This window comes from Haliaeetus albicilla, chromosome 26, assembly GCF_947461875.1.
Source record: "Haliaeetus albicilla chromosome 26, bHalAlb1.1, whole genome shotgun sequence".
Lineage (NCBI taxonomy): Eukaryota > Metazoa > Chordata > Aves > Accipitriformes > Accipitridae > Haliaeetus > Haliaeetus albicilla.
In genome coordinates, this window is record NC_091508.1 from 6020524 (window position 1) to 6043346 (window position 22823).

Below are 22823 nucleotides of genomic sequence, written 5' to 3' on the forward strand. Positions count from 1 at the left end.
TTCGGAATGGTAAAAGATTTTAGGGACTATAGATACCTGGACACAATATTCTGAGGATTCAGTAAATCTTTCAAATGACAAACAAGGTGTGACTCCAATAGTAGAGCAAACCCACTTGGCATTTTTGGCCGGTATTAACCACTTTGCAGGGGTTTTGTATTGTGTCTTGTTAGCACACAGTTGTTCTTTGTGCTTTGGAACTTTGCCTACACACATGCCACTTCCCACCACCTGTGCTAATGTAATCCCTTGCTTTTCTGTGTCCCATATACACTGGCCGGATTTGTACCATTGGCCTGTATAGGTGTGTCACTTACTCGTGACACTAGTAAGGGGTTTGGGTGTGGGGCGTAGGGGTTTTGGGTGCAGGCGTTTTGATAATTTGTATCACTGTTCCTTCATCGCTTCCAGATTGGTGAATAAATACTGACCAAGACTTTCCTAATAGCCAAGCATCGACGGTAGGTTGTAAGACTTCCAAGTTTAGATGTGTACAGTTACCGGGGCTAAGCGGCGAACCATCCCTGGCATATGTCGGTGGTCTGCACTTACCTGGTCCCCATGTTACCTTCAGGTATTTGTCTGTGGTTGGTGGTTTCCACCTGTCACTCATCACGATAGTCTCACAACCCCAATATCCACAATAATAATATCCTGGATAGTTACAATAACTTTTCCCTGGGTTTGAAGCGGGACACCAATATGTCGCTCGAGGGATGGAACGTATGGGAAAGGACCAGTCTCGGTGATGCGGGAACAGGTCGCTGATATTCACACTAAAAGTTGGAGAACCTGAAGTCGTGTTACTTCTTATGACGTTTCCTGTGATACCTTTAAGGTGCCACTGGAAGGGCTGGTGGGGGTGGTCTGATTTTACCCGTCCGACAAGCCCTAAAGTCAAGATCACACAAAGGCAACGCAGCCCCCCCCTGCAGAGGCTGTTTTGCCATTATCTGGACTCCGCCAGTGCAGAACTCTCAGGTTTGGACAGGACGTTTGCCGACTTGCCGACTTCTCTCGTCACCGGGGTATACGGGTTACGGGGGTGTCCGATGATTCGGTCCTGTGAACAGAAACTCACAGTTTTCATTAGTTTTATTCTGGAGGTCTGGTTTAATAGATTTAAGCGGACACCATTTAACTCTGCCATCTTTCCTGACCGCAGCATATCCTCGCCCTGTCAGAACTAATTTCCACCCTTGTTCCCATTCTCCCAGCTCATTTCTGACTATGACCGATGGGCCTTCCTCTAGCGCTCGAGTGGCCCAATGTTTTTGGATGGGGCTATTCATCTCTTCCCCCCGGGGAACTGATTTAGTGCTAGAAGAGCGGTCGCTAGTAGGCGTGCTTGGTCTCCCGGGGGAACGGCATTGGCAAAACCTTCCATTTTTGCTAATACTTCTAATTTAGATTTCAGTGTTTGGTTTGCTCGTTTGACTATGGCTTGTCCTGTACTATTATACGGAATGCCGTGTATTAGAGTAATACCCCATTTCAAACCAAATGCCTGGACTGATTTGGACACAAAATTCGGACCATTGTCTGTTTTGATCTGATTAGGGACGTCAAGCCACGCCATGGCCGTCAGCCAGTGTTGGATAGTCGCTTTGAAGTCGGTTTTAAGGTGTTGTGTAGCTACGATCACTCCGCTATATGTTTCTACAGTTACCACTAGCCACGCTCGAGGTTTTAACAATTGACAGAGCGTGCATGTCCGCAATACTTGACCCCACTGGTAGTGATCGTAGGATTTCTTTGGTTGCCGAATTACACTGCTGATGTAAGCATTCTGCAACAACCGGGCCTTTTGCTTCTGCGGGCAGGGTCAAGGAGTCGACCGCTGCCTGGAGGCGATCTACAAATTGTGCAAAGCTCTCACTTTCATTTTGCTTTATTGTGGACCATGGCGATGGCTTGACAATGACTCTAGAGGCTGTGCGGATAGCTTCTCTGGCCACACGAGTAGTTGTCATAACCTCATGGGCCCGCAGGCCCTGGGCCTGTGCCTGGGGGGTAATCATTGTTGGGTCTGTACCCATCAGCCGCTGCAGGCTGGAGCCATGTAGCGGGTGATCTGCCCCGGTTACTTGGGCTAGTTGCCTCGCACAGTTGTCCTCCCATTGTTGTTTAAAAACAATCATCCCTGCCCCGTCAAAGATCAGTCTACAAGTTTGTTTTATATCGAACGGGAGCATGTCATCTTCATCTCCCCCGAAGACACCATCTATAAGGGTGGAGACCATGGCAGAATTAAGCCCTTTGTCCGCAATCGCTTTAACAATCGCTTGTACATCCTTAGGGTTTATTGGCAAGTGGACTCTTTGTCCCCCGTCCGCCACCCGGACCGGGAACGCTAGCGTGGCCGATGGGACCCAATTGGCACATGCAATCTTTATTTTCCTCCAATCCGTAAGAGGAATTTTTCTCCCTCGCGGTCCCTCTTTATTTTGGGCGGGGATACTTTGGCTTTTGACTCTGCCTACTCCCATTCCTTCCTCCTCTGAGTTTGAATCAGTCACGAGCCACTCGTCCCAGCCAGTGCCTGATCCAGAACCGGAACGCGACTGACTGGTTTCTTCCGGGTCCCGGTACTTTTTTGTTGGGCTCCGGCCCCGCCCACTTCCCTTGCGGGCGGGCCGTTCCCTCCTTCTTGGTTCGCCCCGCCTTCTGCTCGGCGGGGTGTTTGCCCTAAGGGCATATTTTCAGATGGCCGCTCTGATTGGCTTTCCGCCCTTCGCTCGCGCTCCCCTCCCCTTCCCGGTCGCTCCCACCACCTTTCTCCTTGTTCTCTTCCCCTTCCCGTTTGTTTGCGCTTGTTAGTTTTAGCGCTTCCTCCCTGTTCCCGCCAAGGGCATCCTCTCTCCGCCTTTCCCCTTTCTGCTCGGCGCCATTTTGGGGCGCGTAAGGTGGTGGTCTAGCCCAGATTTCCTCAGACTCTGGTTTCTCTGCGGCGCCCCTGGCTTCCTCAGCTAACCCACCCCAGAAGGATTTAGCTCGTTTCTGTCCCTCTGTAAGCAGGTTATATTGAGGGGGCGTGTCGCCCTCTTGCAGATCTTTAGGCTTAGCAGAATCATCATCGCCTGGAGGATGCAGTATGTGTGGCTGCCCCGACTCCCAATTTCGGTGTGGCCAGCAAACAGTTCTTCGCCACTTTCCAGCTCTCCTGTTCTTGGAAGGCCTTCTGCAGGGCCTGTACGACTTTCCTCCACACCTTAAGAGTCTTCCCACAACCCGAGGACATCGTCTCCTCGACTAACGCTTTAGTGCACTTATCCCACACTTCAGGGTGGAGAATATCCACCGGCTGGTCAATGACCCCAATTTGCAAAAGCCTCGCAACTGCGAGAGTAAAATCTTTGGGTTTACAATCAATACCCCACTGCTTATGTAATGGCGATATGACCTTCACAAGGGCTTCCATCCTCCTTGTTGGTCCGGGAGCGTCCGCCCCGCCGGGCTGGTCCTGCCGCTCCGGCCGCCGTTCACCCGATTCCAGGCGAGTTCCCGGGTTTCGGCACCACTTGTTGCCTTCAGAGGCGCGGCGGCCTGGTTCAGGAACGGCGCGGCGACCAACCCCAGGCCGCTCGGGCCATCAGCTCACAGACACCAATGTGGTGGACGGCAAATGGTGTTTATTGGTATGTAACACGGCATTATATAGCTTGGGTTTACAGCGTCACTTCCGTCTGCTTACATCATAAACTAAGCTAACCGCTACTGGCTATCAGAGGAGGGGCTCTATCTTTCCGTACGGCGCGATATCTTCTGGCCGCCAGACCTTAACTACCTACACCTTCCACTCAAAAGAACTGTCACAAAACCTTTCCAGAAAAAAAACAACGCCAACAAACCCCCCAAAGCCCCAACCACTTTCTCTGCCTGTAGGTATATGCAATCTACATCAAACAGCTCAAATGTATTTGCCATAACTCGCTTCTCACCACTGTCAAGAAGTATATAAATAACCAGCTTGCACCTTTTAACTACAACTTCTTCCAGGTAGACACCTGCAGCTTGACTAGGCCCACTGAAGTCCGCTCAACTTTATACAGAATAACTACAAAACAGAAAGCTCGCAAAATATAAAATTATGTGATGAACTCCTACCAAAAAGATCATTCATTTTAAGCCCAAATCAAACAGAAAACTCATCCCCTTCAACTCTAGCAGCAAAAGACAGTACTGAAAGAGATCAAAAAGCATTTCATGTGCTGCAAATAAGTCTATCTTGAAACAAACACCAATTTAGCTAACTCAGCACACACCTGTTTTCATGACAGCATAAATTACTTTAATCTGTTCTTAATTGCTTTAAGACAAGCTGAAATAAGTCTGGACACAGTCTTCTGCACAGGTTTCCCTTAGGATTAGTCTACATAAACTGCTCAATTTCAACCATAAGATCAGACCATAGAAGACCCTCTAACATGGATGTTATTATAGAAAATAAAGACAATTGTGCCAGTATAAGCAATTGTTGTGCAGGCTGCTTTGCAAAAGAGCATTTTTTTTAGTGACATAAGTACATAGAGGCTGTAAACAGTATCAGTCTATTTTAGTTAAAGGTGACTGTTTCCCTAAATAAAATTGCTCCACTGTAATAAAGGCACGTGTAAATCCAGTCTGAAGAATAACTAACAACTCTTACAAGCAGCTTTGCCTACAGACAAACCCACAGTTTTTGAGCCAAACAATTCACTGTTTTGATGCTTACATCACTGAAAATGCTTCTATGAACTGAGGGCAGAAGTATTTATAACGCTTAAATCCAGGTGACTGTCAGCATTGCAGTTGCACAGTCCAGGCACTGGGGTAAATGAGGACACACCTCAACAGGGGGAGCTGAGCCTTTCTGTTGATTCCCCAGACACAACCTCCTTCCGATTAACAGTTCGTGATTTCTGCTAATGCCAGCAGGGAGGATTGTGACTTTGTGGTGAGGATAAAGCAGGCACAGGGAGCACAGGTGAATTTTCTGCCTTAAAGCTGTAACTTACTGCTACAACAAGACGTGGGTTTGCAGCAAATTGCAGCAACCCTGGCAAAGTAATTCAAAACACTCTCCCTGCAGAGGTGTGTTCTCAGTCTCTCAGGTTTATACCCAAGATTGCCAGCATTATTATTACCCCTTTCCTGAAAAGCCTAAGGTCATTGAGAAGGCAGTACAGAGAGAGCGAGACCAGGATCAGAGACGGGGAAAGTCACAACACAAAAAGGTGCCTATGAGCAGAGGCAGGCTGAGGTCTCACCTACTACACCCGTTTAGGGGAAAACCCCTCAGAAACTCCTGCTCCCTTTCAAAGCACAGTGGGGCCAGAAAGGAGGGAGAAAAGGGAAGGTAGACTCAAGCCTAAAAACATGCTTAAGAATAATAATGCCCCAGCCTACAATCCCAGAACACGCGCAGGAGGGCAGTGTGACCAACCGGCACCCTGAGAAGAGGATGTTTCCCGCTCCGGGGGTGGTGGTGGTGGTCACAAGTAGCAGCCCCACCAGAGGGCACCGGGCACAGTCCAGGCCCCGAGGCCTCCCACACAGTGCAGGGGAGAGGGGTGACGTGTCAAAGATGCAGGGGTGCAGCAGTAACTCAAGGGGTAACAGCCCCAGCCCCCTGCCAAACACAGACAGAGTGCAGGAGAGGCCCCAAAGCCCCCCCCCCCAATAACACGGGGCAGGTGGAGGCATCCCCAGCCCCATAGATGTCCCTCCCTCACCGCACACAAAGGCGGCCCCAGACGCACCTCCCCAAACGGGAGAAGGGCAGCCCCCCCGCCCCCACAGGCCCCCCCAAAGCCCATAGAGAACAATGGGGTCCCTTGTGACACCACAGACATCCTCCTCAACGCCCGCAGAGGGCAGGGAAGGCCTCCCCCCAACCCCGAGTGCCCCCCTTCCCCCGAGCACTCAGCGTACCACGGGGGCCCACAGGCCCGTAAGTCGCCCGCAAAGCACAGAGAGGGCCGGGAAGGCCCCTGAAGCCCCCCCAAGGCTCACAGAGGGCCAGAAAGAGCCCCCGCAGCCCCCCCCCAAACCCCACGGAGGGTCGGGAAGGCCCCACAGGCCATCCTAGGCCCCACGAAGAGCCCCCGGCCCCCCCCCCCTCCTTTAGGCCTCACTCACCGCGTCCCCGCCGAGGCCGCTCCCTCACGCGGGCGGAGGGCGGGGTCCCGCCGCTAAACCCCGCCCCGCCCCCGCCGCTACCCTGATTGGCCCCGCTCTCCGAGGCGGCTGGCCAATGGGAACCGGGAGGGGCGGGGGGAGGTCGGGGGCATGGCGGGGCGTGGCGGGGCGTCCCGGGGCGCGTGGGTGCGGTGGGGCGCGTCTGCCGGTGCTCATGGCCCGGTGGTCACGGAGCGGTGCGCGTCCTCCCCTCCTCCCCCGTGTCTCCGGGCTCCCCCCGCCCTCACATCGTGCTTCCCCGGGTCACCCGGCTCCGCTCGTAGCAGCGCTGTCCCGTCCCGGTCGCTCCCGGTGGGAGAAAAAGGATAAACCCAAATATTCGAGCTGCACCCGCCCCCGCCGTGTCTCGGGATCCCTCCCCTCCTCCGGCAGTCCGTCCGTCCCCGGGGTCGCGCTCCAGCCCGCGGCGGGACGGGCCCCCCGGGAGAACAGGGTCCCCCGGTGCTGGTAGCCAAACCCACCGGGCGGAGCGGGATCCCCCGGGCAGAGGTCGGCGGCCCCGGGAGAGGAGCGGGGGGAAAGATACGGCCCCGGGCGCTGCCCACCGCCGCTCTCCTGCCTCCCGGGGCTCCGGTTCGTTTCGATTTCGTTTCCCGGAAGGATCGCGCCGAAGCCGCAGCGGCCGCAGGGACGGGACCCGCCCGCACCGGGCACCGGGGCAGCGCCGAGCTCCGGCTTCTACCGGGGTGGGGGCAGCGCCGAGCACCGCTGCGGGGAGCGGCCACCCACCGCCACCGGGGATGCAGGTAAGAGCTGCCCGCCCCCAGCCCGGTCCCGTCCGTGTCCGTCCCCCGCTCCCCCCCCCGGGTTTCCCACCCCCAGGGGCTGGAAGTTGATGCCCCGGGGGGGTGGTGGTGGTGTGACCCCCCCGTCTACCTCCAAACGGCCTCACGGAGCAGCCGGGGGGGCTCCGTCCTCCTCATTTTGGGACTGAGCCGAAAGCTGCTCTCGCACATCTTGGCGTTTCGTTTTCACCCCTACTTTTCTCGCTTTCCCCCTCGAATACCTCCGAGGACAATATTTCCTCCTGAAGCAAGGAAATGTCATCTTGGAAATGTGTGTGAAAGCAGCTAAGCGGGAAAAAAAGCAAGAACATAATAAAATTGGTACAAAGTAATAAAAATTCAGAATGCATCTCATGCCCTAGAAATCTTTAGGAGCAAGAAAAATATCAAACATTTGGTCTGTTTTTACTGTAAATCTCATTGTAAGAGAGTCACACCGATGGGAAAACACTAAAATACCTTTTTAAAGGAGTTCTAGACAAAATACACTGCCAATTTCTTTCACTTTTATTTTTCCTGTAGTTTATTGCTTAGAATGAATCTGAAAGAGTTTGCATTGCTATCAAGCCTGTTCAGAGTTTATACTGGAGTTTCTCTGGATTCCTCATACAACATCATGCAGCTGCTTGCTTTTCTAAAACCAATAACCCCCAGACAGCCAGCAATCATTACACCACTAGCAGGGAAATTGTCAACACTCATCCTTCCACTGAAGAAACCCCCTCATCCATCACCAAACTGCTGCCTTTCTCTGGCTGTAACTTCCCCTGGATCACAGAGAAGCTTTTATCCTGGGAGGGATGGAGTGCTTTGCTCCTCTCTCCCATGCTCCCGGCTTTGGGGACACCAGCTTTGCATTTAAGATGCATCCAACTCCCATCTGCTCTGTCAGTGCACACTCTGATTTTCTTCACCCCTGATTTTCAAGGAAGGAGGGGGGGACTCAACTCCTCTACCCCCACGCACGGTCAAGGAGCGCTGGCTGCTCTAACCACCTCTGAAAATCTGCCTGAGGGCGTATTGAAGTGCCGAGAGTTGGCAACCGCCTCAGAAAATACTATTTATAGGCAAAATTGTTAATTTTCCAGAGAATGAAGCTGAGAAATTGCTGGGATTTGTGTTAATAGATTTTTAAGGGGAAGCATTATCTGCTTGGCTGCCAGTTATATTTCAAGATCTAGATGGGGCTGAAAGCAGGATATGAGCTCCCTTCTGCCTCACATGTCTGGATGAGAGCCCAGAGGCAGAGCGGGAGCGATGCTGACACCCCCACCCAGCCCAGCAGAGGCGCTGGGGCTGCCAATCCTCCCAGCACTGACCATCTCACCCGTTCAGTGAGGCTGGAGGGGCTCCTTTATGAGCAACCGAGAAGGAAAAGTAATTCTTGAGGGGCTGGGACTTAATGGCAGGCGAGCAAGATGAGTGGACATCCCCCTAAACTGTGGGATGGCAGTTTCCACTTATACCCAAATGATCACTGGGGAAAAAGTTAGAGAGATCTCTTCATAGAGTGTTTTTAAGACAAATTCTAAGCACTACTACCAGCTGTATTTTTACAACTCTAAAGAACTGAAGTACTGTCCTAAAACCCTGGGCATCCAACAATCATCTGAGGAACCTGGAGGAAGCGGGAGCCAGCACAGTCACTGCAGGCTCTGCCAGTCTTGGCTCCGTCTTCTACTTCTCTGCAGCCATGGGGCAGTGGGGATGGATAATCTAGTGCCTGGATGAGGGCAGGTACCTCTGCTAAAGAAAAGAGCTGGAGAAAGAGGGGGATCTCTGGCTACTAATGCTGTCTTGGGCAACCAGAGATTCATCCTGGGGCTGGTAATGGACCTAGAGCCAGTGTGGAAGAGCTGCAGCATATCATGCTGCTATGACAAACCAGTTAAAAAATATTTGAGCAGTGTTTACCGTGGTGGAGGCATCTCCAAAGCAAAAGCAGGACCACAGTTGGGAATTTTCCCCCACTGATGCGTTTGGTCTCTTTTCCCCAGGGTAAAGTGGCAATCAGTTTTTCCAGCCCCACTGTTGCAGCTTCGATACCACCCCCATCCCAGGCCAGACACACACCCATCAGCGAGGGGGAGATCTTCAAGCTTCCAGGCGGGCTGAGTGAGTAGATGTTGAGCAAGTCAATGCTGGTTAAAAAAAAAAAAAAAAAAGGGAATTCCCACAGGATGGGATATGGTGGGTACAGCCGTGGTGTCCCACCCAGTTATCAGGGTTCATTTTCTCTCTTTGGGGCATTTTTGACCTGTGAGTGCTTAATAGAGAGGGAAAAATTGGTGATGGAGAAGACTAGTATCCCACCCTGCCACCCCTCAGCAGTTTTGAAGGTGGACTGAGTTGTTTCAGAGGCTGCCCCTGGTTTCAGGAATCCAGCCCTCACTGTGGAGCAAGGACGACGTGATCCACTGGCTAAGATGGGCTGAGAAAGAGTATTCCCTTCGGCAAACTGACGAAAGCAAGTTTGAAATGAACGGCAAAGCCCTGTGCATCCTCACCAAGGATGACTTCAGATACCGAGCTCCGAGCTCAGGTTAGACGGAGTGCAAGGGTGTTTCTGAGGACTGTCCAAGTACAGCACAAGCTGTGGTCTGCTGAGAGGAGCTGGATGGGTCCCAGCAGACCAGGCTTTAGCTCTGCCTGGCCAGTTGGGTGCTGGAGACAAGGACAATCCTCTTCCTTTAGTCCCTCTGGACTGCAAACACTTTGGGGTGGGGAATAACCTCTTACTCTGTAGCACAGAAATCTAAGTAACAGCATCAAGTGAGAGAGACAATACAAAGTCATCTGAGCAGACTTTCCTTCTCTGCAGGTGATGTGTTATATGAAATACTCCAGTACATTAAGACTCAAAGAAGAGCTCTGGTGTGCAGCCCTTTGCTGAACTCACCCTTCAGGGAAGCCAGGAGCACAGAGGAAGGTATGCTAGAGAATGGCAGCTGTCCATCAAACAGAGCCTGCCCTCAGCTACAGTGGGTTGCACACATCTGGGGTTTGAAGCTCAGCCAGCTGAACCCATCCAGCACTACCTGAGCAAGGCAAGTGGGACAGTCCCAGAGATAGCAGCCAGGTCTAACAAAGTCCAGGTCATCAAGGAAGTTTATAGTGATGAAGCAGGTCTGGTCAGAATCAGGCTTAAGCACCAGGTGGGTCCATGGCAACCCAGCAAGGCCATAGCTACACTAGGAAGTCTATCTGCAGGTTGAGATCTGGATCAGGGAAGGTCAACAGACAGGAAGAGGCACAGCTACAGCTAGAGACTAGTTCTCCTGCAACATAGCTAGGAAAGGCTTGAGGAGCCAGGGCTGAGCTTAAATAGAGCTTCTGGGCCAATGGGTGGAGTGGGGAGAGGCCCCAGGTGAGGCTGGTCAGGGCCAGCGAGGCTTATTAGTGCCCTCAGGGGGCCTAGGTAGGAGTTAGGGTGCTTAATAGCTGGCTTTGCCTTGAGGTGGGTCTGGGAGTGCTTTCCTGGGCTCTTCTGCTGGCTCAGGTACAGGGTGATGAACATCTTAAGCCCCCACAACAATTTATGAGGGAGTGCTGTACTCTGGTATGTTCTCCTATGCCAGTTTTTCTTCTGTATCTGGCTATTGCCCTACTTAGCATTTTCTCTAACCCCCCTGGACTTTCTGCTACTTCTGCCTTAGGAAAGTCCCAGGCTTTCCTCAGCACCTGCCTCATCTGGCTGGGCTGGTACCATGCTCATAACCAGCCTGGGCTATCCCTCCCCACCTGGTTCAGGGCTTTGGAAGATCTCCTGGGACCTGCTGCAATGTACACCAGGGTTTGGGTTTGGTTTGGGATTTGTGGTTGGTTTTTTTTTTTTTAGGGACAGACTGTAGAGCTGTCGCTGCCCCAGCTGCTGTTTCCTCCTGCCTGGGTTGTGCAGAACAGCCTGTGTCCTGTAGCTCTGCAGAGCCACTGAACCTTTCCCATCACAGCTTGGAGGGCAGCTGCAGGGCAGATGCCATCTGCTCTTTTCCTACAACCCTGTCAGCCCCAGTGGATGGGAGAATTGCAGGTAAATATGAATTTATAGCCCGGTTCCTTGGCTTGTGCTTTGTCCTGTCTGTCCATCTGTCTCCCTTCCATTTACTCCCTGCATCAGTGTGTGCTTCCCTGCCTCAGTTTTCCCACCTGAAAAATTGTAGTTCCTGCTAGTGTTTTGAGATCTAGCAATAAAAGTGCTGTGTGTGAGCTCTGGGGTCTTCTTATATTTATTATCATTGCTAACGTGCAATCTTGTTGCTGATTGACCCTTACTGGAGCATAGGTGCCTTAGTGGGAGCTCTGTGACTATTTATTCTCCACCAACACTCAGACTGCAGGTTGCTGTGGGATTATGTGTACCAGCTCCTCTCTGACAGCCGCTACGAGCCTTACATCAAGTGGGAAGACAAGGAAGCCAAGGTCTTCCGTGTCGTTAACCCAAACGGACTTGCCCAGCTCTGGGGGAACCACAAGGTAAATGTAGTTGAGAACAAATTTGTCATTCCTGGGCTTCTGCATGTTGCCTTCATGACCTGTTTTCCAGAGCTGATGGCACAGGGACTGGGAAGGGTGAGACGGGGTGGGCACAGGGCTACTGAGAGATGCCAACCTCCTGGTGATTAAAGAGGGAGCCTTTCTCATCCCCTGGAAAGCAAACCATGATGGCTGTGGACCCAGAAGCAAGTCTGGGTTAGAGACCCACGCTGCAGCCTGCAGTGCCCAAGAACCACCTCGAATGTCCCACATGTGGTCCTGCTGCAGACAGACCCAAACCAGGTGTTGGTGCTTGCTTTTACTCAACCCTGCCCAATTCTCTTCTTCCAGAACCGGATGAACATGACGTACGAGAAGATGTCACGAGCACTCAGACATTACTACAAACTCAACATCATCAAAAAGGAGCCAGGGCAGAAGCTGCTGTTCAGGTGAGATGAAGCAGATCAGAGAACTGAGCTGTCTGGGATAGTGCAGATGGGGCATGGGAAGGCGATGGGCTCCAGATGTTGACAGCTGGTTCCTCCAGTAAGACCCTCCCCTGCAAATGCAACAACCTGGTGGGTTTGTGTCCAGGCTCTGTCCTTTGCAAGCTGGGAGCTGGGTCGCCTGGGATCTGGGTCCCATCTGATGCCCTTTCCAGGGCTGCGGGCCAGCAACCTGCCCTGGAGCCAGCATCCATCCGCTTTCCTACATGGAGTCCAGCTGGTGCTGGAGGAAATGCCCCTGACCCCACCCAAGCTGAACAGGTCCCTCCTGTTCCCCAGTGACACCAGGTCTGAAGTCCACCTCCAGACAGAGGAAGGGGTGGAAATAAGCCAGAAGCCTCCTGTTTTCAGTGCTGGCTGCTTCCCTGGGACTAGTTTGGACTTAAAATGCCAGCTCTGGGCCAATGAGTGCTGAGCTTTGTCTCCCCAGGCTTGGTGCATCCTGGGTGCAAAGCAAGACCTGGGATCCTCAGCAAAGCCCAGGGATGGTGGATACCCTCTGGCGAGCTCCAGAGCTCAGCTGATGAGGGCAAGGGCTTCAGCATTTACAGCCTGCTTTGGGGCTGGGTTTGGACATGCCCTTAAAGCCATTAAAAAAATGTGTTGCAGGTTTTTGAAGACTCCTGGGGAGATCATCCATGAGAAATCCAGCAAACTGGAGCAGCTGGAGAACGAGGACCATGAAGATTTGAAAGAAGACCCACTGGAGGTTTCACTGTAGGAAATCTTTGAAGGTGGCACTTGCAGTGCATTGCAGACAGACTTGAGCTCAGCTGGGAAGTGCTGGTGTCTCTTGCATCTCCTGGACAGAAGGCCACAGAGCTGGTCCTGGATTTCAAAACCTGCCCTGAGCCAAAGCTGTGACATCTCTGGGGCTTCATTAGCAAAACATGCCCAGAAACTGTCCCCCAGCCCTGAAAAGTGCAGGTGAATGTGTGGGCTGGTCTTCTGCTTGCTTCCCTTCTGTCCTGAGGAAGGGAATGTGATATTTCTGCTCTGTAAATTTTGATGCTTTTCTTTAAGGTTCGAACTTGCTGGTAAAGACTGCTCCATTCTTACAGCGAGACATGCTGAGCAGAGAGCACCAGAGCATGTGCTCTGGGTCAAGCGTCTACTGAAGTGCTTTTGCAGCAAGCAGTGGCCTGAAGTGTGAACATGCTGCTCTGAATCTGAGCCATTTCCCTGATTTGAGAATGGACTTACATTGCAGATATGCTGTAATCTCACTGTCTCCTGTGGGGTTGCTCCTGTGATTAAGGGTGGGAGTGTGTTGACATATCTGCCTGAATCAGGCCTGGCTGAGCTCCAGGCTGCATGGATGCCCTAAGCTGGGTCTCATTTTAACTTCTTTCCCTCCTTGTAATGCTTTTTGTAATTGGCTGACTAAATAATGTGAAAAGAAACAAAGCCAGTAATGAATATGACCACATTCATAGTCAGACACGTGGTTATTTGCTTTGAGTCTGAAGCAGGAATACCTGCAACCCCAGGCACAGTTAGTGACCTGGAAAGAACAATATGTGTGTGGTTTTTAAATCTGAAAATATCCATAATATTTTCAGATTACTTTTCATTGAGGAAATAAGCTCATGACTGTGTAAGGTTGAAAATCCCACTTCTTGCTGGTTGAAGTTCTGAAACTGGGGAATCCAAGCCTTCCTCATTTCAAACCAGCTCGTGTGGGCACCCAGATCTTGTCCCCAAGCTCAGCAGCCCCTAAACCAGAGTGCAACAGTCCAAGCTGCTCAGCAGCTGATGAGTGAATGCAGTGCAAACACATGGTGTTTTGTAGCTATGTGGACAAGTGCAGATACAGGTCATGAAGCAGCATCATGTTTCATGGCTGAGTTCCTTCCAACTCCTCTTTTGCACCACAGCAGAAATTATCCTGCTGCCTCATATTTTTGCTCTGGACCCTTTCCCAAGCCTGAGCTGCATTGGCACTGCTTTTGGGGCAGCAATGCTGTGAATGGGTCTGGGAACTGTCAGTCTTGTGAAAAACTCTAGCAAGTGTTGGTGACTGAGGTTTCCACCAAAGCTGGTTGTTGCCAACCTGAAACTACAGTCCCTTTTGCCATGACTAGTGTGGCTCCTCCAAAACTACTTTGTGTCCATTAACTGGAGCCTGGAGATCCTGGTGGGCTGTAGCCAGCAAGAGACGGTGGTGGTGGGACACATGGTGCCTGGCTGGCAAAATGTCAACAGTACGACATCTCCGGAAACTAGCTGAGAAGTTTCACTTCCAGAAATCACCAGCTCGTTGGCAAAATACAAGTGCTTGATGAGTCAAGTGATGGAGGAGAAGGAAATGAGAAGCTTGCGGGGTAAATGAGCATAGCGTTACAGCCTTTGGGAGCTCCTAGCTAGGAAGGGAGGCCAAAATCTCTGCTAGGAGGGGGGGCTGGAAGTTACTCAGCATCCAGCCAAGCTGCAGCCTGGTGATGCACCATATCGGGCAGGTGCAGTGAAGCACCCAGACCTCATCCTTCCTTCCACAAAGGGTGCTTTTTGTCACAGAGAAGACTAAAGCCAGATCTTTCTTGGGGTGAAATCCAGCAGAGAGTCAGTGTAGGTCCTGCACAGCTCTGAGAGACAGCTTTGGTGGGAAAGCAGACCTCCTTCTTTGGCAACTGTCCCATCCTGGCCCTGCGTTGCTCCTGGGATATACACCTGTGGGTGCATTTTTCCTGACCACCTCCTAACAAGACATCCCCCTGCTTTCTTGCCATGGAAACAGCTCTGATGACTCCTGAGCATCCCACCACTTCTCTAGCCTGCTTTGTTTTGTTGGAGCAGGTGACAGTTGGTCATCCTGGTACTTGTGCCCTGCTCACAGGGAGCGTGTGAGATGCTCTCTCTTCACCTGTTTTTCCTGCCATGACTAAGGATCCCGCTGGACTTGGACAGGGATTTCCTCTCCCGGTTGGGAAGCTGCCAAAAGCATTCAACCCTCCTTGTGCCATGCTGTGCCACTGCGGCTCAGGAGGGATCTTGGAGGGTGAAAATCAAAGGGCACCTTTGCATGGATGGTTTGCAATGATGACCTCTTTCCATGTTCCCGGGAAGCCCTTGTGTCCTTCCCAGGGCAATGTGTCTCTTTTCCCTGCGGTAAACAGAGGCAGGAAGGCTGTAAACCTGCTGCTTTCCTGGAACAGGGACCCATCCCTTTGGGTAAACAGCTGAGTAACCGCCGCTTGTGCTGGGGTGTTTGGCGTGGGTGTGTGGGGAGGAAGAGCACACAGCAGTTGGTGCCTTTTGCCGTGGCTGAAGTCCAGGGCTGGTGGCATGCAAGCGCGTGCCACGTGTGGGCTTTCCTGAAGGTTTGCATTTGCTTTGTTCCCTGGACGTCATCCATGCTTTGACAGCCCCAGGTCTAGTGGTGTTCAGGGCAGGGTGTTGTATGGCAGCAAATGCAAATGCCCATGCATGCCCGCTGCTGTCTTGTACTGCTCCTCTGCTGAGGGAAGCAGCTAAAATCAGTTCCAGGGCTGGAGGAAAAGAAGATTTGCTTTGGGAGTTGATGCCCACCACCCTCTTGGATCAGAGGCACAGTACAACTGGGCTGAGAGGTTTCCACTGAGGCCACGTGTTGGCTGTGCCATCTGTCCAAACCTGGGCCGGTGCAGGGAGCAGTGGCTGCCCTCGACACACCCGTCGGGGTTCAGATCTGAAACTGCAGATATTTTTGTGCCCAGGTGGCTGGTGTTGGCTTGAAGAGACTTTTGTGGTCCACTTAAACCACAGCTGCCTCCAACAGCCAGTCGGGTTGGCTGTGGCTTTGGCTAGCCAAATCTTGAAGATCTCCAAGGATGGTGATCCTCAGCCCCTCTGGACACCCATTTGAGGTTGTCCCACCCTCCTGCGGGGGAGGCTTTTCCTGATGTCCAACCTCAGCCTGTGGCCTGTCTGTCTTGTTCCCAGGAAATCTGGGTGATTTGAATCCTGTCTTCTCCTGAACCCACTGTAACCTTCCACACCTCGCAGCTCTGTGTGAGGAATACCTCTCCCTTGTTTTTTTTCCATCTTCTGGAGCAAGTTCCTGTAAATAAGCCAGTTATCCCCTCCTGTGTCCCCATGCTTTTAGTTCTGCTTTTTCCTCCAATGTTACTGGCCTGAAGATGCCAACCTCAGCATTGTGTGCTTCCTCCACGTGACTGCATTTCCAGCCAGCTTTCTCATTCTCTCCGAGTATTGATGAGAAAAGTGGACAAATTTGGATCCAGATCTCTTCCCCCAACCCTGGTAATGGGCTTTTGGTTTGTTTCAGGTCTCTTGCAAACATCTTTTTCTTATGCCTTTCTCCCATTAGGTTTGAGCATGTCCCAAATCGCAGGAGGGATCTGAACTTGGATAAAGGTCTGGATCCAGAATCACAATTCAGGTCAAGATTTTTCCTGGAGTCACTTTGGGTATCCCATCTTTAGGCTGTGTCCAGACATGCTGTTACAAAGCGGAAAAGCCTGCAAGTGGCCATAAGTCAAAGCTGATTCCCAGTTTAATCATGAGAAGTCCTCCATGAGCAGAGATTGTGTTTGGACTCAGCCTTGGATGATCTCCAGTAGCAAGATCTCCAAACTGGAGGTGGCCAAACTGTGCCTTATCACCAGAGTGGATGTGCCTTTTCATTTTATGGATGTTGCAGAGGAAAGAAACCCAACAAAATTGATTGTGAAACTCCTCACCCACTGGAATCAGCCTGCTTATGAAAGGACGTGGTCATATGCTAGTTAGCAGCGTGGAGCTCCTCATGGACAGTTTAATTATTTATCAGAAGTAGATGGGGATGCTGGAAAACAAAGCCAGGTAATTCCTAATCAATACCAGACTCTGATTCATTAGTGTAGGCTCAGGAGAAACGGAGGGAAATGGACTGGATCTCTCCCAATTTTAGGAAATTATGGCACAGAAAGTTTGTAGAAACAGAAAGAAAATAATCCTGGACTGTTCCAATTGCAAGCTGAACCCATTATCATGAAAAGACTGTTTTTACCCAGGAGGGACCTGGGCAGCTCATCAGCCCACCTGAAAACTAGAGAAAATGGAGCACTGCTCAGGTGGAAATCTTGCTGAGGGGTTTTCCAAATCCTGTGTGCCGGCAGCCGCTGCCTGGCAAATGCATCCGCGTCCAGCACCGTCCCTGCAAGATGCAGTGCGTAATATTGCCATCAGATGGCAAAATAGCAATGAGGATGGCGGGCAGCAGCCTGTGGGACGGTGTAACAGGCACAGGGGTGCAAGGGGGTGGCTGTGGAGCCAAATAGATCTTTGGTGTAAGAGAGGTGTAAGAAGATTTGTTTGGCCCAGGGGCAGATTGTAGGTGTTGGGATGTACAGATCTGTCTTGCAGGTTTGACCCTGGGACATGCTCTGCCCCTGGGCAAGGCTGAGTGGGAGCCATGTGGGTGCACAGGATTTGGGTCATGAAGCTGGTCCTGTTTCGTGTTTTAGGGTGGGTGCGCGGGCTGTCTGAAGGACCCCAGGGTGGGTTTCAAGGATGTTGCAGCTCAGCCATGCTCAGTGTTAGGCAAAAACCTGATGGCAGCGTGCCCCAGAGTGTCTGCGGTCCCACAACAGCCACCAACATCCCCTTTCCCGAAAGCTCCTGGGATGTGAGCAGGGCAATCTGCTTGCTGCATTGAAACCCCATTTATCTGAGAAAGTTATGACTTCTCTTTACAAAAACAACCCAGAAAAGCCCATACATGTTATCACACCCCATTAAAAAAAACACCAAACCAAACCAAAACCAAATGCTAAACAGATGGCCTAGATAGCAGGTTTCAAAGGCCAGTGCTTACACCAGGTGACAGGTGATTTTTATGCTGTTTTGCTGCTATTTGTCATAAGGAAATTGTTTTCTCCTCCGGCGAAACTCACACCTGCTGGTTTTCCACCACGAGGGAGGTGATATCGGGGATCCCAGGCGGAAGCACTGGCCGCTCTCCTACCTGAATGGCTGCTAAAAATAGGACTTAGTCAGTCACTGGCCTCAGCTATAAAAAAGGCACCTCCCAGGAGAGCCTGACAACCCTCAGTGCCCGTGGCAGAGGAGTTTGTCTTGACATATGTCCAGAAGGGCAGAAATACTGATGGAAAGGTAAATATCAAAAGAGCAAATAAAGAATGATGTGGCCAATGTGCTGGAATCAAAGTAGGAGGGGGGTTGTTGCTTTGCTGTGATTAAATCTAGATGAATGATTTGTTATCGGGTGGTCGGGTGGCTTTGGTGTTGACTTGGATGAAGGAAACTTGCCTTCTTGATCCAAAAAAAGGCCAAGTTGGTGTGGGTGGGTGTGCTTGTGCATTGTGATGATGCTCATCCAGACTGAGCAGAGGCTGATGCCCGGCTCCAGGGTGGTTTGTATACCCAAGCGTGCCAGATTTTGGTGTTGGCTTCCTGTGTGCTGTCCAGTGGTGGAGAAAGTCTGGTTTAGGTGTAATTCTCTGCAGGGTGAAATTGATTTTGGAAGTAGAGCCAGCACAAGGCACAGGCACAGTTCTCTGTTTTTTCAATAGCAGCATCTTCTATTTAATTTTGCTTGTAAATGTAGAGAAGAAGGGCGATGGGAAAGGCAGGGACTGGGTGCTCCAAGCGGGGAATTACTAAAAAATCTGGGTTGCACAATTCATTGGGGTGATTGTGCTCCTGGCGTGTAGTTTGTCATCGTAGGACGGGAACACATTGCAATAGGAAGATACAGCACCACGGTATCTGGATGATACCCTTGCTGGATTAAACCCTCTATATGATAATCAGGCTCTCCCTCTGAGAGGTGCCCAGCTCGTCTCCACCCTCCCCTCAGTTTCGCTTCCTTTATCAGCGGTGTCTATAGCCCATTGTAAAACCTTGCGTGTGCAGCCTGTAAGGAGCACTCAGATAACAACTATAAAAGTGGTTGATCATTTACTGCGAACATAAACAGTCTCGGACACCTAAAGCACCCTTGGGTGCCAAAATGGGGGCAATTTCCATCATGCCCAACCTGACTGCGCATCATCCTGAGGAAAGCAAAAAATCAGGCTGAAAGTTTTTCTGTTGTTTTTCTCTGCAGCAACATGTGGGCTCTGGCTGCGGAGAAGCCTCGGTGGGACGTGGGGAGGCAGCCATCGGGCAAGATTCTGTCACTGGACAGGCAAGGGGCCAAGAAAGTGCTGGAGATCTATGTCAGGCGTTCTCTGAGCTGCTGTGAAAACTCACCGGTGGCCAAAAAAATGCTTCAGGAGAGAGCTGGAGGGCAAGGGAGGAAGTCAGGTGGGCTGCAACGGTCAAAAAGTGACTTCTGCAAGTATTCGTGTGCCAAACTCGGCCCCAAGAAGGACCAGGAGGAGGGACCCAAAGCACTGGACCTGGATGAGGCTCTGGACGATGACAGCAAAGCTCACGCGGAGGTCCCTAAAGAGGAGCGGGAGCCCAAGAGGAAAAGCACAAAAAACTCTTCCCATGGCAAAGCCCAACGCACCTGGTTCAAAAGTTTCTTAAATTTCCTCTTCAAGAGGAGCCCTGAGGACCAGAAGGAAAACACAGGGCAAAAAGCAAAGGAGAAAGATGCCAAAGGTCCTCACAGCTCCAAACCAGAAGGGGCTAAAAGACTCGGAGGGGACTTGAGCACATCCCCGCCACTGGGCAGAGCTCCAAAGAGAAGACCCAGCCTCAAGAGGGTTTTCTCCTTCAAGAAGCACACAGAGGAGGAGCGGGGAGAGATGGCAGCCGGGGCAAGGGCCAAGCGACCCAGTTGCCTTCCCCTGCGGCATGTCCAGGCGCCAGCCACACCAGGTGGGACCCCCACCACCCCTAGCCCTGACCCAAACCCAACCCTACTACCAACGGGACCTCCGTTGGGCTTCTTTTGGGAAAGCTACAGTGTTTAGTGCTGGTAACTAACCTAAGCATCACCCTCCCAGTGCTTTCTGGGGTTTGGGATAGGTTTGGGGGACTCCAATTTCAACCTGCTGCCCCAGGAAAGGGTCAATCTGCCTGTGCTTGACCACACGTCGTTGCTTCAGCATGTGAGCACAGCAAGTTACCCCAAGCCAGCTGCTCGGCAGTAACCATCCAAGCACAGGTTTTCCCCCTCTGGCAAACAAATGACATGGTGGTTTAGCTTAAATCTGCATTCGAGACCTGAGATTAAATCCTAAGCTGCTCTAGGGCCAATGTTAAGCTGCTATCGATTTGCTGTGGGGAAGGGTGCAGGCAGCCGGCGCAGCCGGCAGAGCCCGTGGGACACCCCCGTCCCTGCCCCAGCCCTTCCCCTGCTGAAAAGCCGGTGAGGGGATTTCCACAAAACTTTGTTGGATCCAGGGCAAGTTGCAGCCGCTCCGTTATGGTTCAGAGAGCGCAGCCCCGTCATTCACCCGCAGTATGCACTAATCCGGGGTGGGCACAAGCACCACGTGGATGCAGTCACTGCTGCGGCTGCTTTTCCCTTTCAATCAATGGCCAACAAAAAAAAAAAAATCCTTGCTTCTGAATACGTGTTTTTCTTTCAGCAGACGTGGAGCAGTCCGATGGTTACTATGCACAAGTCTCGGAAGAGATCGGGTTGATTGTGCAGGGCAGCGAGAGCCAGGGGAGCAGAGCACATGGATGTGGGGAGCCACCACGGCCAGCCAGCACCGGTGGTGTTGGTGAGTGTTGCCCTTGCAAGCGATTCATCGTTGGCACATATAGAAAACATGTGCACGGGACTTGTCCCCGTGCAGAGCCTGCACGGGACCCAAACCCTGCTTCAATCCTAACCCAGGGGTTTACGTGACCCAACTGTCATATGAAGACTTTGGGGGAGATTTTCAGCATCAGGGCTTGATTTGGGGAGAAAGAAATTCAAAGGCAGGAGGGTGTTTTTCCTGGCTGAATGTAGCAAGGCACTTGGCAATAGGCTGAAATGGCTTTTGGAGGAATGGAGGTGGATAAACATCGCTCAGGGAATTTTTCCTGGGGAGTAAACAGAGCATCTGGGTGTGAAGGTTGGAGAAAGGGCTGGAGATAATGTGGGATATCTCTCTGCAGATGAAGCCATCCGGAGAATCGTTGCCCTGCTCCAGAGTGCAGGAGATGAGCTGGACAGGCAGGTGAGAGGAGAGCCGCGGTCAGCTGGAAGGGGTCGAGGGAATTTGGGCCAAGCTCTGTACTACTGTAAAATACAGCAACACCATTGATTTTCCTAGTGCGGGGAAATGCTCAGTGAAATCAACGAAATGGCATCTTTTAATTCCATGACTGGGTGTGAGCATGGCTGTCTGCCTGTCCTCCCTCAACTGCAATCCTAGTGTGGAGTGCAGGCATCAACACAAGGATGACACACCGTGTTACTCATAACATGTATTCACTTGCTTCTTAACCAGGTGAAGGAGGATGCACGGCTACAGAAGTTCTTCAGAAACATGTCCTACAGCTCCTTCAAGAACTTGGCTGATGCCTACGTCCGCAAGGAAATGACGGCCAGCAGACCCGATGCCAACCCCCAAGAGATCCAGTTTGCCTTCACAGTGCACCTCACCGCCAAGGTGGCGGGCATCTGCAACCAGGCAGTGAACAGGATCATGGGCTTCGGCACCCGCTACCTGGAAGATTCATTTGCACCCTTGTCCTACGGCAAAATTCTCCAGGTAGGGAGGAGGACCGAGTCTGGGGCTGAGGTTCCAGCAGCAAGTTAGGGCAAGTGGTCTAGTTTTAGGGTGATCAACAGACCTGGGTGGGTAGCAGTCATGCTGGCTTATACCGGGGGGGGAGACCAGGTGCTGGGTCTTGCTCCGTGCTGTTTGGGCTGCCTTTGCCTTCCTCCAACATGAGCATGGCCCACGCACACACAAGGAGCAGGACTTGCTTTGCAGCCGGGAGATGGCCCGTAGTGCATGGCATAGCTGCAGCCTGCTGTAAGCACAGCTTTCCTCGGGGAGAACTGCCTCCTAAACCCATCTAGAAGACCAGTAACACCAGCTCAGTTTGGGAAGGGACCTCACGGATGTTTTCTTCTGTCTCAGCAGAACAGAGAAAAGTTCACCACAGACAACTGTGAGAGCCCGGACTGACATCGGCTGCTCCGAAGGGCCTGTGGTGCCTGGGAACCCAAGAATGCAGATTTATTGATGGGGGGGGGGCAGTCCCTGTTGGTGACCTGGATGTGGAGTGATTTTCTGAGCTGTGGATTTAAAATCTTCTAAGGAAAATGACAGCGGTAGCCATAGCAGCATGAAATGCTTAAAATCCACCAGGCTGGGGGCAAAGAGTCTGTAAATCAAACAAAACACAAATTTCACCCTGTATTTGCATTTTAGCTGTCACCAAGTGCATGTGTTGAACCTCATGGTTTGTTTGTATTTGTGTATGTGTATTTATTTACCTGCTTTTCTATGCATATCTGTGAACGTATGACATAATTCTTGCTGCCAGCCAAGTGTCCAGTTCAGGAAAAAAACCCTAAAACTCAAATAAATTGGTCCCTAAATGACAGTCAGGCTTGTCTAATGGGTGATGCGTACGGCCGTTATACATAGAATAACATTTGCTTTGCTACAGCTGTTGTGGGCTGCTCCTTTCAAGCCAGATGCCAAGTGGCACAAAGGGAGTCTTACAGCAGATACATGGTGTGGTCCTGCCATTTTTTACTATTTATAGCTGTTCCCTATCCAGCAGGAGATTTATTAGCCAAAGCAGCTTGATCTGACACCAAGAACTGGGTAAAGCTTGTTCCCGAGTGGCACAGGAGCTGCCCTCGCTGTCGCTCCCTCGAGGACTAAGGGGATTTACAGCTGCTGGGGTCTCACCTATGAGGTCTAAGAAGATGTGAAATGTCAAAGCGATTAAACCCTAATCTCTGGGAATGTTCCCAGCTAATCTTTGCCCAGACCCCTAAGCAGGGACATGGATTAAGGCA

The 22823-nt window shown here is 51.6% G+C and overlaps 3 protein-coding genes across 4 annotated transcripts in view; 2 read left to right on the plus strand and 1 right to left on the minus strand.

Moving 5' to 3' along the window:
• The window catches only part of KCTD20 (potassium channel tetramerization domain containing 20), a 36006-nt gene extending 29809 nt beyond the window's left edge, over positions 1-6197 (minus strand). The window contains exon 1 of the mRNA XM_069771028.1: positions 6121-6197. The gene's annotated coding sequence lies outside the window, so the exon portion shown is untranslated. The remainder of the gene's footprint in view (positions 1-6120) is intronic.
• A 99-nt stretch (positions 6198-6296) lies between these two features.
• On the plus strand, positions 6297-13376 carry ETV7 (ETS variant transcription factor 7). The gene is made up of 8 exons (XM_069770767.1): positions 6297-6926; positions 8963-9080; positions 9343-9507; positions 9787-9894; positions 10804-10995; positions 11296-11438; positions 11790-11890; positions 12557-13376. The coding sequence occupies exons 1-8, from the start codon at positions 6921-6923 to the stop codon at positions 12666-12668; spliced, it is 945 nt and encodes a 314-aa protein (XP_069626868.1). The 5' UTR covers positions 6297-6920; the 3' UTR covers positions 12669-13376.
• Positions 13377-18271: 4895 nt separating this feature from the next.
• On the plus strand, positions 18272-22487 carry LOC104315361 (apoptosis facilitator Bcl-2-like protein 14). Of its 2 annotated transcripts, none has more exons than XM_069770514.1 (5): positions 18272-19720; positions 20437-20574; positions 20957-21018; positions 21292-21555; positions 21934-22487. In XM_069770514.1, exons 1-5 carry the CDS (start codon positions 19003-19005, stop codon positions 21976-21978), a joined length of 1227 nt encoding a protein of 408 aa, XP_069626615.1. In that variant the 5' UTR covers positions 18272-19002; the 3' UTR covers positions 21979-22487. The 2 variants fall into 2 exon arrangements, with proteins under 2 accessions (XP_069626615.1, XP_069626616.1); XM_069770515.1 differs by having other exon boundaries at positions 20440-20574; positions 21931-22487.
• The last annotated feature ends 336 nt before the right edge of the window (positions 22488-22823 follow it).